The sequence below is a fragment of the Theropithecus gelada genome, chromosome 4 (genome assembly GCF_003255815.1).
Source record: "Theropithecus gelada isolate Dixy chromosome 4, Tgel_1.0, whole genome shotgun sequence".
NCBI lineage: Eukaryota > Metazoa > Chordata > Mammalia > Primates > Cercopithecidae > Theropithecus > Theropithecus gelada.
Window position 1 is genome coordinate 29,459,974 of NC_037671.1, and position 12,909 is coordinate 29,472,882.

The following is a 12,909-nucleotide window of genomic DNA, read 5'->3' on the forward strand; positions in this document are numbered from 1 at the left end:
TTCACCCCAAATAACCAAATATGAATGTTTAAATGCTTAGTCAACATTTTGAAATTTTAAATATTCATAATCCTGTGTGTATTTTACACTTACAGCTCATTTCAGTTGGAATGAGCTAGTGGGTAGGTGCCCTGTTGCACAGCTCAAGTTTACAGTACACTCAGGCACAGCACTAGATTGGGGAATGGAGGAAATTCTCCTCATGGGGCACAGGGTGGACAGAGGGTGCTCAGGGCAGGCTTCCCAGGGTTTCCTTCATGAAACAGAAGCAGATTTCATAGTTACTGCTCCCAGGGGTGCTGTCGACTACCCACAGCTACTGGTCCGCAGAATTCTCAGCCCAAGAAGACCCTATGGCCGTGGAAAGAATATTTTTGTCCCTGCAATATCTGCTTCCTTTCCTGCCTTAGAGATGTGATGGCTGGTGTCTTTGTCTGATTCTGCCCCGTGTTGAACAGCCAAGGTCACTGTCGTGGGGCACTGATCCCATCCTGGCCATGGTGGGAGAAAACACTACGTTACGCTGCCATCTGTCACCCGAGAAAAATGCTGAGGACATGAAGGTGCGGTGGTTCCAGTCTCAGTTCTTCCCCGCAGTGTTTGTGTGTAAGGGTGGGAGAGAGAGAACAGAGGAGCAGATGGAGGAATACCGAGGGAGAACCATCTTTGTGAGCAAAGACATCAGCAGGGGCAGCGTGGCCCTGGTCATACACAACATCACAGCCCAGGAGAACGGCACCTACCGCTGTTACTTCCAAGAAGGCAGGTCCTACGATGAGGCCATCCTGCACCTCGTGGTGGCAGGTGCGTCTCTTCATTTGCTTTGTTACTTTGGCACAGTATGACTTTTGGGGAAAGTAAATCTCCTAACTTCTGGCCCATTGCAGACCAGCACAGTCCTCTTTCGTGGATCCCCTTTCCACAGGGACACTCTCCCTATGGAAAGAAGATTCCAGGGAAAAATCCTTCCTCCTGCACAAGGGCCACCATGAGTGAGCTTGCCCTGCTAAGCCGTGGGCTTGACTTCTTGAGAAGCACATGCAGAACTCATCTGAGGCCATGAGCAGGGGAAAATGGTGAATCTCAGAAGAGAAGTCTTATGGGTGCCTTAGCACTGAGCTGTGCACTTCTGAGAGTGAGAGGAGACACCGTTAATAATTGTCCCAGGACAAACTGGAATAAACAACAACTGCCCAGAGAACTATGATATTTGAAATCTTATTTCTTGATAAATATTAATCCTGACTTCTTTCCTGAAATGCTGATTGCAAAGAGAGTGACTTATATGTAAATATAGGGTTTTATTAAAGCAAGATTTAATACAGAAGCAAATTTTTTTTTTTTTTTTTGAGACGTGGTCTCGCTCTGCTGCCCAGGCTGGAGAGCAGTGGCAGGATCTCAGCTCGCTGCAGTCTTCACCTCCCAGGTTCAAGCAATTCTCCCTGCCTCAGCCTCCTAAGTAGGTGGGATTATAGGCATGCAGCACCACGCCTGGCATATTTTGTATTTTTAGTAGAGACAGGGTTTTGCCATGTTAACCAGGCTGGTCTCAAACTCCTGACCTCATGTGATCTGCCCATCTTGACCTCCCAAAGTGCTGTGATTACAGGTGTGAGCCACAGTGCCTAGCCCAGAGGCAAAATTATGTTCCTGCTGACTCCACAGAGAAAGTGTAAGAATTTATCTGGCAGGGAATACACAAGATTTCAACATAGAAATACATTTAAACTGGAATTTCTAGAAGTTTGCTAAAATGATATTAAGTGATTACTTCAGTCTTGGGGTTAGTTGATTGTGCTTTAAAATATATATTTGAGGACTGAAAAAGCCTTTCAGGTGCAGGATAATCTGTGGTGGCATTTCACTCCATCAAACCAGAGGAGGTGCAGATTAGGGAATTGGGTCTGTCCCAAGGGACCTCAAATCATAGCAAGTAGGAGACCCCATCTTTGCTACTCAGAATGGCAACTTTGTGTGTGATTAAAACAGAATATTGTGAAAGGAGGCTTTCTTGACCCTTTGTCATGGCTGTGTTTGTAGCAGCACTGCAGGGTTGGCCAGTTATGGTTTCTACATGGCAGCAATCTGCTCCTCCCTCTCTGTAAAACTGACACTGGCCTGGCCTTCTCCACTCTGAATTGGGCTGCTTAGGACTTTTTGTTTGTTTGTTTACTGTATTCTCTTTGTTAGGTTGGTTGGTGGCTGATTTTGCCTTTAAATCTATTTTGTCATACTTCCTGTATTGAACCTCATGGAATGTTTTGAAGAACTTTGTTTTCCAATTTGCTGAATTATTTTAATTCTTATTCCACTGAGCCTTTAAATGTACAAGTAGTTTTATCTCCTGATAAAAATTAAAGTGAGCCTGGGCGACATGCAAAAACCCATCTCTTTAAAAAATATATAAAAAAATTAGCCATGCATGGTGGCACATGCCTGTAGTCTTAGCTATTTGGGAAGCTGAGGTGGGAGGATCACCTGAACCCAGGAAGTTCAGGCTGTGGTGAACCACGATCATGCCACTGCACTCCTACCCAGGCGATAGAGTGAGACTATGTCAAAAAATATTAATAATAATTAAATTGAGCCACAACAATAGACTTAAGTTATTGGCTTAATTTCCTGTCTTTGCCATAATTTGGAGACTTTACAAAGGAATTATTCAGAAGAAGTTTGGATGTTCACGCATGGCTGAAGGGTCCCCTAGGATCATGCAGCTCTTTCATACCTGGTATTCACTTTTACTGAAGATTCATTAAACATGGATTGTAGTTAGGGTAAGTCTAGATTCTTAGGATTTTTGGTGATGATCTCTGATATTAAAAAAGTGATATGGTTATCTTAATCCCAAGAGCATCCAGATCTTTCTAATAAATTGATGTTCTCAAAGCACTATAAGAAAATTGCCCCACCTGTGCAACACTCTGTCTCTACAATAGAATAAAATGTTAGCCAAGCATAGTGGAACATGCCTGTAATCCTAGCTAGTTGGGAGGCTAAAGTGGGAGGATCTCTTGAGCCCAGGACTACAGGGCGCAATGAGCTATGACTTTGCCACTGCACTCCAGCCTGGACAACAGAGCTAAAACCCTGTCTCTGAAAATCAAAAGAAAAGCAAAAGAGATGTTGCCTAACAGACGGAGCCTCTGGGAGGTAAACTGTGAATTAGGATTAGGGTTGGCTTTGCAGGCTACCATGTTGAGGCTCCTAAAAACCATCACCTACTATGGGTGGGAGAGAGCAGTGTTTATGTGAAGCCCTAAACTAGACAGAAGGGTCAATGTCTTTAGGTCAAAAGGTTGCTTAGTATTCTGCCTGTCTGGTAGATTTCTGTCCCTCTACTTGTTATTCAAGAGCTTCTGGAAGCTGAGGTCTACTGAGAAGTCATCCTAGGACCAGAAAGTGAACTCCAAAACCTGCCTGTTTGAAGTTGGAGTTGACAAACCCACCTTAAGTGAGAAAATTAATCTTGCAGGATAAATTGAATAAGCATTTATAGCAGACACATAGATGCTTGGTGCTGCAATGGGGCCTGTAGGTGGAACACAAAGAGAAGGGTGCAATGGGATCCTTTCCTCTTAGAGAGCTCACAGTTTATGTGGCCCATTGGTCTCCTGGTGTTCTCTAACATCAACGTTCTTTCTTCCTTACCCTCATCCTTTGTTTCTTCCTTCCTATTTCTTGCTTCTTACCTCCCTCTTTTTTTTCCTTTACTTTCTCTCTTCACAGAAGAGATGCAGTCAGCACTGAGACACCACTGCCTTTTAGCTGAGCCCTGGTATCTCTCCCCAGGACTGGACTCTGAGCCCCTCATTGAAATGAGAGACCACGAGGACGGGGGCATCTGGCTGGAGTGCATATCTGGAGGGTGGTACCTGAAGCCCCTCACGGTGTGGAGGGACCCCTACAGTGAGGTCGTGCCTGCCCTGAAGGAGACCTCCACCCCTGACACAGAAGGGCTCTTCATAGTCACCACAGCTGTGATTACCAGAGACAAGTTGGTGAGGAACGTGTCCTGCTCTATCAATGATACCCTGTTCGGCCAGAAGAAAGAAAGTGTCATTTTTATTCCAGGTTAGTTCTCTGCTCTCTGAGACTCATCGAGTGCATGGGGATCCTTAGCACACAGATGGAGCCCAGAGCGGGGATGGGGGCAGCAGTGTGGGTAGAATGGTCCTGACCCCTGTGGAGCTAGAGGCTGCAGCTAATATGAAGCTTCTCTAATCCCTTTTCACAAAAGGAGAATCAAAGAGTCCCAAAACTCAAGAGTAGGAGCCTCTTCTCTGAGGGTCAACCTAGTCTTTTTTTTTTTCCTGCAAGGTCCTTATGATGTAGCAATTTTTAAACATTGAAAATAACCATTACACATGGAGGGAGAGTGGTGTAGATAGGTGACTCTCTACACTTGGTGCTCCTGTATGTTGCAGCCATCCCTTTCTGCCCAAGGGATTTTCCAAGGGACAGAGCTGGGAAAAATCCTTATTGATACACACTCATAATTCATTCAACAAATGCTCAAGAAGCATATCGTATATTCAAGACACTGTTCTAGAAACCAAGGGTAAATCATTGAACAAAATATATCAAGATCTCTTCCCTCAAAAAGTGATTAAATAATTGACTATATATTCCATCAGATGGTGATGAACTTCTATAGGAAACATTAAGCAAGGAAGGAATAAAGAGGCAGTGTGAGACATTGCAATTCTTAACAGAATGGTCAGGGAAGACTTCACTGTAAAGATGGGAATTGAGCCATCCCGTCTGATGGTAAGGGACCATCAGATGCTTAAGGACTGAGCAACCAGCTACAGGAAAAGCATATGCAAAGGGCCTGGGGAAGGAACATCTCTGGCAGTTTCCAGGACCCCCAGAAGGCGATGCTGGTGTGGCTGAAATGGAGTGAGTGCAGGAAGAGAAAGGAGATTAATTCACAGAGACAATGAAAACACATTCTACATGGCATCATAAACCACAAACAGTCTTTGGTTTTTAGGGAGAGTGACATGGAAAGCATTGGAAGGTTTTGAGCTAAGAATTAACATGATTACACTTGGGATGGTCTGTTGAGAATAGACTACAAAAGATAAGGGCAGAATAAGAAGGAGGGCACTGCAGTGTTCCAGGTGTGAGGGATGGTGGCTTGAGACAAGGTGGTGGCTGTGCTGACTCAGCATGGCTGGTTAGCTTTATGCACCCTGGTCCTTCCCATGGTGACTGCAGATGTTTCTGCTTTGCTACCTCTGGGCCTTGGCCCTGGAAGCCACTGAGGTGTCAACCAGGGCTGAGCCAGCATCACTTTCTCCCTCTGAGTTTTCTGAGGGAGAAACTAACAAAGCAGGTGGCTGAGGAGCTCTTGAGATGTGTTCCTAGGGGCGCTCTCATCTGGATGTTCTGTTTCAAAGTAAGTGGACATTTCTGGCTGCCTTTTCAGAATCCTTCATGCCCAGCAGGTCTCCCTGTGTGGTGATCCTGCCTGTTATCATGACTATTCTGATGATATTCATTGCCGTATGCATCTACTGGATCAACAAACTCCAAAAGGAAAAAAAGATTTGTCAGGAAAAAGAGTTTGAACAGGAAAGGAAAGAAACTGCGCTAAAGGAACTGGAGAAAGAATGTGTGGAAAAAGAGAAAGAACTTCAAATCCAAGGTAAAAGAGGCCAGGTATAGTGGCTCAAGCCTTGAATCCCAACACTGTGGGAGGCTGAGGCATGCGGATGACTTGAGCCCAGGAGGTCGAGGCCAACCTGGGTAATACAGTGAGACCTTATCTCTAATTAAAAAAAAAAAAAGGTAAAAGAGTAGGAGAACAGTTCACCACTGTACAAAGGACACCACTCTCCCAGGTACCAGCGTACGGAAGAGACATGAAATGCACCGCAGCAGCAACAAAGACTTGGAACTCTCATGTCCTTGGGATGAATCTCTCAGAGCTTTCGTTCTTTCATTCTGCCCGCATCGCACTCATTCGCCTGGCTATGTAAAGTACTAAATGGTTGAGCAAAAACAAGTGTAACAATGTACCGGTACTACCCAGCTACCTGATCATATATCATTTCTGATTTCTGACAGTGCCCTAAGCATGAGGGAAGGGAGATGCTGTTCGTAGAAAGGATGGTTCCTGCATTGTTTACTATAAACCCAACTTCTTTTAGTTCTTCTATTGAAGACATGATTTTGTTTCTGTTTCTCAGAGCAACTTCAAGAAGAATTGCGTAAGTTTACCCTTTCCTGAACTACTCCTTGTACAATTTGTGTTCTGCTCATTTAGCAGCATCTCATGACATTCACCTCTGTCTGTCCCTTGCAGGATGGAGAAGAATATTCTTACATGCTAGTGAGTGCCCCTGATGTTCCCTCAGATCTCAGCTTTCTCCTGCTAGCCAGCTAACAGGACTCCTTAGAGGAGATGAGCAAGGGGCCCAGGGCTAGGCAGGTACAGCAGGGAACTGGGGTCAGTTCATCAACAGTGTCCCAGCAATGATGCATCATGGCTCTTCTGTCAGGGAATCCCGGCAGCTCTCAGTCCACCCTGTGATTTACATCCTAGGATCCTTTCTCTTCTGGAATAATTTAATACATGATGACCAGAGGTTTCCGTATATAGTAGCCTCCCCAAGATTTATGCTTCAGTGATTTTTGCTCTTTGATTCTGGATCAATTTGAAAGAAGACAATGCTGTCTTAGCAATTTATATACTAGGGATGGTATAGACTGTGCATAGTTGAAGGCCCATGTGGGGAAGAGGCTATAAAGGGTCCCAATCAGCCTGACAGAATGGTATACAAATAAGTGGCCAGAGATGCATTTCGGCTCCTAAAAGAGCACTGATACTTTGTGTATAGCCTGCCAGGGGAGGGAGTTCAGGTGAGTGGGAGAGCACAGAACCAATTGCCTACTCCCAATGAGCACTTCCCATCTTATGATTCAGCCCCTCTGTCCATAAGCACCACAGAATCCAAGCTTTACCAGATACCATGGCACACGGACCTTTCCTCTTCAGGTGAATTTCAAAATTGCCACTGTCAACTTGGGACAAAATAGCAAATTGTCACAACCAGACATATTAACTTGGGGAATGGAGGAAATCATTTTAACACAATAGAAAGGTAGATCTTAGAATGCTAAAAATGTGAATGATTAATTGGGGCTCATTTCCTAAACTCTCTGGATTTCATAAAGCCTCAGTTCTTCTCAACCTGAGGGTGCTGCTTCTGTCTCTGGAGAGACAGAAGTGCAGCTTCAGAGGCCAGGATGATGGCTTACACCTATAATCCTGGCAGTTGGTGGGGCAGAGGCAGGAGGATCAACTGAGGTTGGGAGTTCGAGACCAGCCTGACCAACATGGAGAGAAACCCTGTTTGTACTAAAAAGATAAAATTAGCCAGGCATGGTGGCCCATGTCTGTAATACCAGCTACTTGGGGGACTGAGGCAGAAGAATCACTTGAACCCGGGAGGTAGAGGTTGCGGTGAGCCAAGATCGCACCATTGCACTCAGGCCTGGGCAACAAGAGCAAAGCTCCGTCTCAAAAGAAAAAAAAAGTGCAGCTTCAGGAATTCTTGGGTATGAGCTGCCTGGGATCAGGGGGCCTTCAGGGAAATGGCCCCTACGTGGGAATCCCGCAGCAGCTTTCCGAGACCTCTCTGGGGACCAGGAACCACACAGAGTTCCTGAGACTTCCTCTGCAGCCAGTGTGGTCCTGGACCCAGACACTGCTTATCCCGATCTTTTCGTGTCAGAGGACAAGAGGAGTGTGACATTGGAACCCTCCGGGGAGAGCATGCCGGACAACCCAGTGAGATTCGACAGTTAGCTTTGTGTCCTAGGCCAGGAGAGCTTCGCCTCAGGGAAACATCACTTGGAGGTAGAGGTGGAAAACGTGATTGAGTGGACTGTGGGGATCTGTAGAGACAATGTTGAGGAAATGGGAGGTCCCACTGCTTCCTCAGAATGACTTCTGGACCTTGGAGACGCATAAAAGGAAATACTGGGCCCTGACCTCGCCTAAGTGGATTCTCTCTCTGGAGGAGCCCTTTGCCAGGTGGGCGTCTTCCTGGACTATGAAGCTGGAGACGTCTCCTTCTACAACATGAGAAACAGATCACACATCTACACATTTCCCCATTCAGCCTTTTCTGTGCCCGTGAGGCCCTTGTTCAGCTTAGGCCCTTGACAGCTGCATCTTAATCTGCTCTGCATTCACAGGAGCCAGTGGGGTCCCGGTGCCTGAAGAGGGCCGGACACTTCACAGAGCAGAGACCCACCACAGCCCACAGAATCAGTTCCCTGTCTCACAGCCATGGAGATAAGCCCTGGCCGTCTCGGCAGCCACTGCACAACGCCCCTGGTGGAAGACACGCCCTCCTCCCCTCTGGTCACACAGGAGAACCTCTTCCAGCTGCCTCTTTCACACCCACTCCAGACCTCAGCCCCTGTTCACCTCCTCATTAGGTGTGGCTTTAGTAGTTCCTTTGGTTGTAACTATGGGAGGGGAACAACTAGTTGTTCCAAGGCTCCCAGCCAGGAAGAAAGTGTGAGAAGCTGATTGGTAGCGAACCTGCTGTTTAACATCAGGGTGGCCTTATTGAGCCCAGCATGCCAGTTGGCACCAGATGCTATGGACTTGGAATGAGGCCAAGAGGAGTTGCCAGGATGTGAGAGGAGGGAGGAATCCACAGGATCACCAGAGGGACAGGGAACCAGATATGCAGGTCAGAGATAGAGGACGTGGAATCAGAGAGCTGGGAGGGACCAAGGTTGTAAGGATAGCTAAGTCCCACCATGACAGCTAAGGGGTCCCAGGAGATGATGGCTCATTTCCACCCAACCCCATGATTTCCAGAGCACACACCCACAGGCCTGGACCTGGGATGAAGACGAATGAAGAACATGGACACGTGGATGTGGTTTGGCTCACGTGTCCCTACAATAAACAAGGAGTCAGTACTCAGTCCTTGGGTATGGTTGAGGTTTGAGGTCCTGGTTGAGCAGGGTGGTACTGGATCAGGTCTGCGACAGCATTCAAGTTAAATGGGGGCACCGGTGACTTCAAACTTCCTGGTCTAATTATGTCTTTAGACACTTAATAACTATTGAGGGCCTTGAGGAGCTTTTGTTTATTTGGGTTGACATTTGTTAATATTTATGTCATTTGACATTAAAACAGAAAATGTTAAAATACTATTTACTAATTCATGTTAAAATACGACAAATGAACCAAATATAGGTTAATATAAATAGAATGTTTTGTGAAAAATCAACTGTTGTGTCCAAACAAAAGAACAAGAAGTGTGACATTGGTTAACTTTTTTCAAATCTAATGTCTGGCTTAATAGAAGATGTTTGTATTCTCATATCTGCTTTTGTATTAAATCTATTGGTATATCATAGGTTATATAGGCCCCCAAAAACCTTATTGTACCCTACCGAGAGGATGAGATCAAAAACAACAAATGTTATATTATGATGATGATGATGAAAACAGTATTAACATTGGGGACTCCTTAGGAGTATATCACAGTTCTCCCTAGGAGTCCCCAGACCATATTTGGAATAGTGGATCCTGGAAGTGAATCCATGAGCTGGTTAATTTTAGATGTTAGCTTGACTGGATTAAGGAATACCTAGACAACTGGTATATTATTTCTGGGTGTGTCTGCGAATGTATTTCCAGAAGAGATTGGCATGTGAGTCAGTGGGAAATTCTCCCCTCCTATTGGCTGGGGGCCCAATACAATAAAAAGGCAAAGGAAAGGCAAATTCTTCTCTCCCCTGAGACATTCTTCTGCTGCTGCTCTTGGACATCAGAACTCCTGGCTCTCTGGCCTTTGAGATTCGGGACTTGTACCAGAAAGCCCTGGGTTCTCAAGCCTTTCACTTTGGACTGAGATTTACACAATCGGTGTCCCTAGTTCTGAGGCTTTCAGACTTAAACTGAGCCATGCTACCAGCATCCCAGGGTCTCCAGCATACAAACGAGCTATCATGGGATTTCTCAGCCTCCATAATCACATGAGTCAATTTTCCTAATAAACACCCGCTCATCATATATATCTATATCATATTGGTTTTGTCTCTCTGGAGAATTCTAATACACTCAGGCATCTCAAATTCTGACTTGAATGGCAGTATTTTAGGTTTGAGACAATACAATAATCTAACAGGAATGAAAAAAATTTCAAAAGTCCAAAATTGTGTTACTGCAGTTACAAAAAGACACATTATTGAAAGAATCCAGAGTGATTCTTTGAACCTCTGGGGTTGAGGGCCAGATCATATATGCCCCTGAAAGTCATCATGCTAACCTAGGCTTTACCTCTGAGAGGGCAGCTGCCGGAAAGTTTGGCAGAAAAAAAACTGGACTTACTTCAGATGCTAGACCGAGATGGGCTGTGTGTACGGGTGGTGGATGGAAGCCTGAAGACCCAGCTGGGAGCTACTGCAGTGATCCAGAGGGGAGATGCCAGTGACTTGTACCAGGGAGGAGCCATGAAATGATCTGATGCTGGATTTATTTTCAAGACAGAGTAAAAAGGCTTTGCTGGTAAACCTAAATGTGGTGTGTGAAAAAGGAGGACATCAAGGGTGACCACAAGGTTTTAATCCTAAGAAACGGTACAGATGGAGTTGCCACTTACGGAGATGAGGAAACTGAGGGAGAAGTCCATTTCAGAGGCCAGAGGAGAAGCCAGTATAGAATCCAATGTCAGTTTTGGATACGTTCGGGTTGAGGAGCTTACTAGAGATCCTCGTGGAGATGCAGAGTAGGCAGGTCAATAATAAATGTGCAGGCCGGGCACAGTGGCTCATACCTGTAATCTCAGCACATTGGGAGGCCAAGGCAGGTGGATCACCTGAAGTCAAGTGTTCAAGACCAGCCTGGCCAACATGATGAAATCCCGTCTCTACTAAAAATACAAAAATTAGCTGGGTGCGTTGGCATGCGCCTATAATCCCAACTACTCAGGAGGCTGAGGTAGAAGAATCACTTGAACCCGGGAGGCGGAGGCTGCAGTGAACCGAGATTGTACCACTGCACTCCAGCCTGGGAGACAGAGTGAGACTCCATCTCAAAAAATGAGTAAATAAGTAAATAAATAAAATGATAGCAATAGTAATTAATGTGCAGTCCAGGCAAGAGGTCAGGGCTGGAAAAACAAGTTATTCTTTTTGTCTTCTGTATCTTCATGTTTGTTGCCACTGCCTATTTCCATTTAATGCATTAGTGATCTATTGCTGCTTAACAAATTACCACAAACTTAGTGGTTTAAAACAGCACACATTTATCATTTTAGTTTCTGTGGATCAGAAATCCAGGAAGACCTTAAAGGACTTCTCTGTTCGGAACTTCACAAAGCAAAAGTCAAGCTGTTGGCCATTCTGTAGCCTCATCTGGAGTCTTGACTGTGGGAGAGTCCTCTTTTCAGATCACTCAGGCCATTAATGGAATTCATTTCTTCACAGTTGAGGGACTGAGGGCCCCGGCTCCCTGCAGGCTGAAGCTGGAGGCTGCTCTCAGCTCCTACAGGCCACCTAAGCTCCTTGCTATGCGGGTCACCCACGATGACTGCTTTCATTTTCAAAGCCAGCTGGGAACACAGAGCCTCTAGAGTGGGTCAGGTAGCAAGACAGAGTCTTACAGTACATAATGCAGTCATGGAAGGGGCATACCATCAGCTTTACCATATTTTATCGGTTAGCAGCAAGCCACAGGTTCAACTCACACTCAGAGAAAGTACAGGCTGCAAACTGCAAGAGGAGTAATCATAAGGGGTCCACTCCAGAGTCTATAGGATACACCATATACAAGCTCAACGTTCTCTCATTGTAACTGCCCTGCTTCCCCTTTCCCAGGGCAGTACACCACACTTGCCTCTCTCTAGGTCTCTACTTCCATGCATGCAAAGTCTCACAAAGAGAACACATGTATGGTCATCAGGCACTGTTTGCCATGATGCTGACCACTGCTGTACCACACCATAAACATTGTTTCATCAGTTACTAGTGGGTTCCCAACCATTAAATCCATTATACATTTCTATTTTCCCCTCCCACCCCCATGGTTTTTTGTTTTTTGTTTTTTGTTTTTCTTTGAGAGACAGGATCTTGCTCTGTCACCCAGGCTAGAGGTCAGTGATGTGATCATAGCTGAGTGCAGCCTTAATCTCCTGAGCTCAAGCAATCCACCTGCCTTAGCATCCCATAGTGCTGGGATTATAGCTGTGAGACACTGGGCCTTGCTTGTCTTTATACACTTCTGTCCTTTCTTTACGGACAACCCTGAGTTCTTCATAGACCTGCCTGAGTAGGTGTTCCTGCCTATGTGACATCTGCCTCATCAATCCCCAGGGCTCTGTTCTTGGTCTTTCCCTACTCCTAGGGAGATCCTTCTCTGAATTCTTGCTCCACTTGCTCCAGAACTGCTTAAACTCCTTAGGCTTTGGTCCCGGACTCTCATTTCACACCACATATACTCTTATATGGTCCAGTCCATTTTCAGAGCTCTACCCCATAAGCAGACCCCACTGGCACCTGCATTTCTGTCTCCAGCCCCACATATTCCCTGACCTCAGTGCCCACTAGCATCTCACAGTGAGTGTGTCCAAAACTAAATTCCCATCAGCCCTGCCTACCCATCACTATCTGAGTGAGTGACACCACCTAACAGTCATTTTAGACTTCTCTTGTTCTCTCTTAACCCACCACATCTGACTGATAGCCAAGTCCTGCTATTTGCACTTCCTTTCAGTAATTTAGCTCAGTGGTTTGAGCACAGACTCTTTTGCCAGACAGCCTGGGTTCAAGGCCCAGGTCAGAAAGAAACTACTCGTGTGACCTTGGGGAGTCATTTAACCTCCCTGGACCTCAGCTTTGACATCTATAAAATGTGGTAAATAAGGTACC

The 12,909-nt window shown here is 45.7% G+C and overlaps 1 protein-coding gene across 1 annotated transcript; it reads left to right on the forward strand.

Annotated features, from left to right (window-relative positions):
• The first annotated feature begins 460 nt into the window (after window positions 1-460).
• LOC112622539 (putative butyrophilin subfamily 2 member A3) lies at window positions 461-8,315 on the forward strand. Its single transcript, XM_025382315.1, is given in 9 exon segments — window positions 461-804; window positions 3,793-4,074; window positions 5,435-5,653; window positions 6,198-6,218; window positions 6,314-6,344; window positions 7,699-7,923; window positions 7,925-8,034; window positions 8,037-8,172; window positions 8,174-8,315. Coding segments are annotated over 9 exon segments (1,473 nt in total). The 5' UTR covers window positions 461-497.
• The last annotated feature ends 4,594 nt before the right edge of the window (window positions 8,316-12,909 follow it).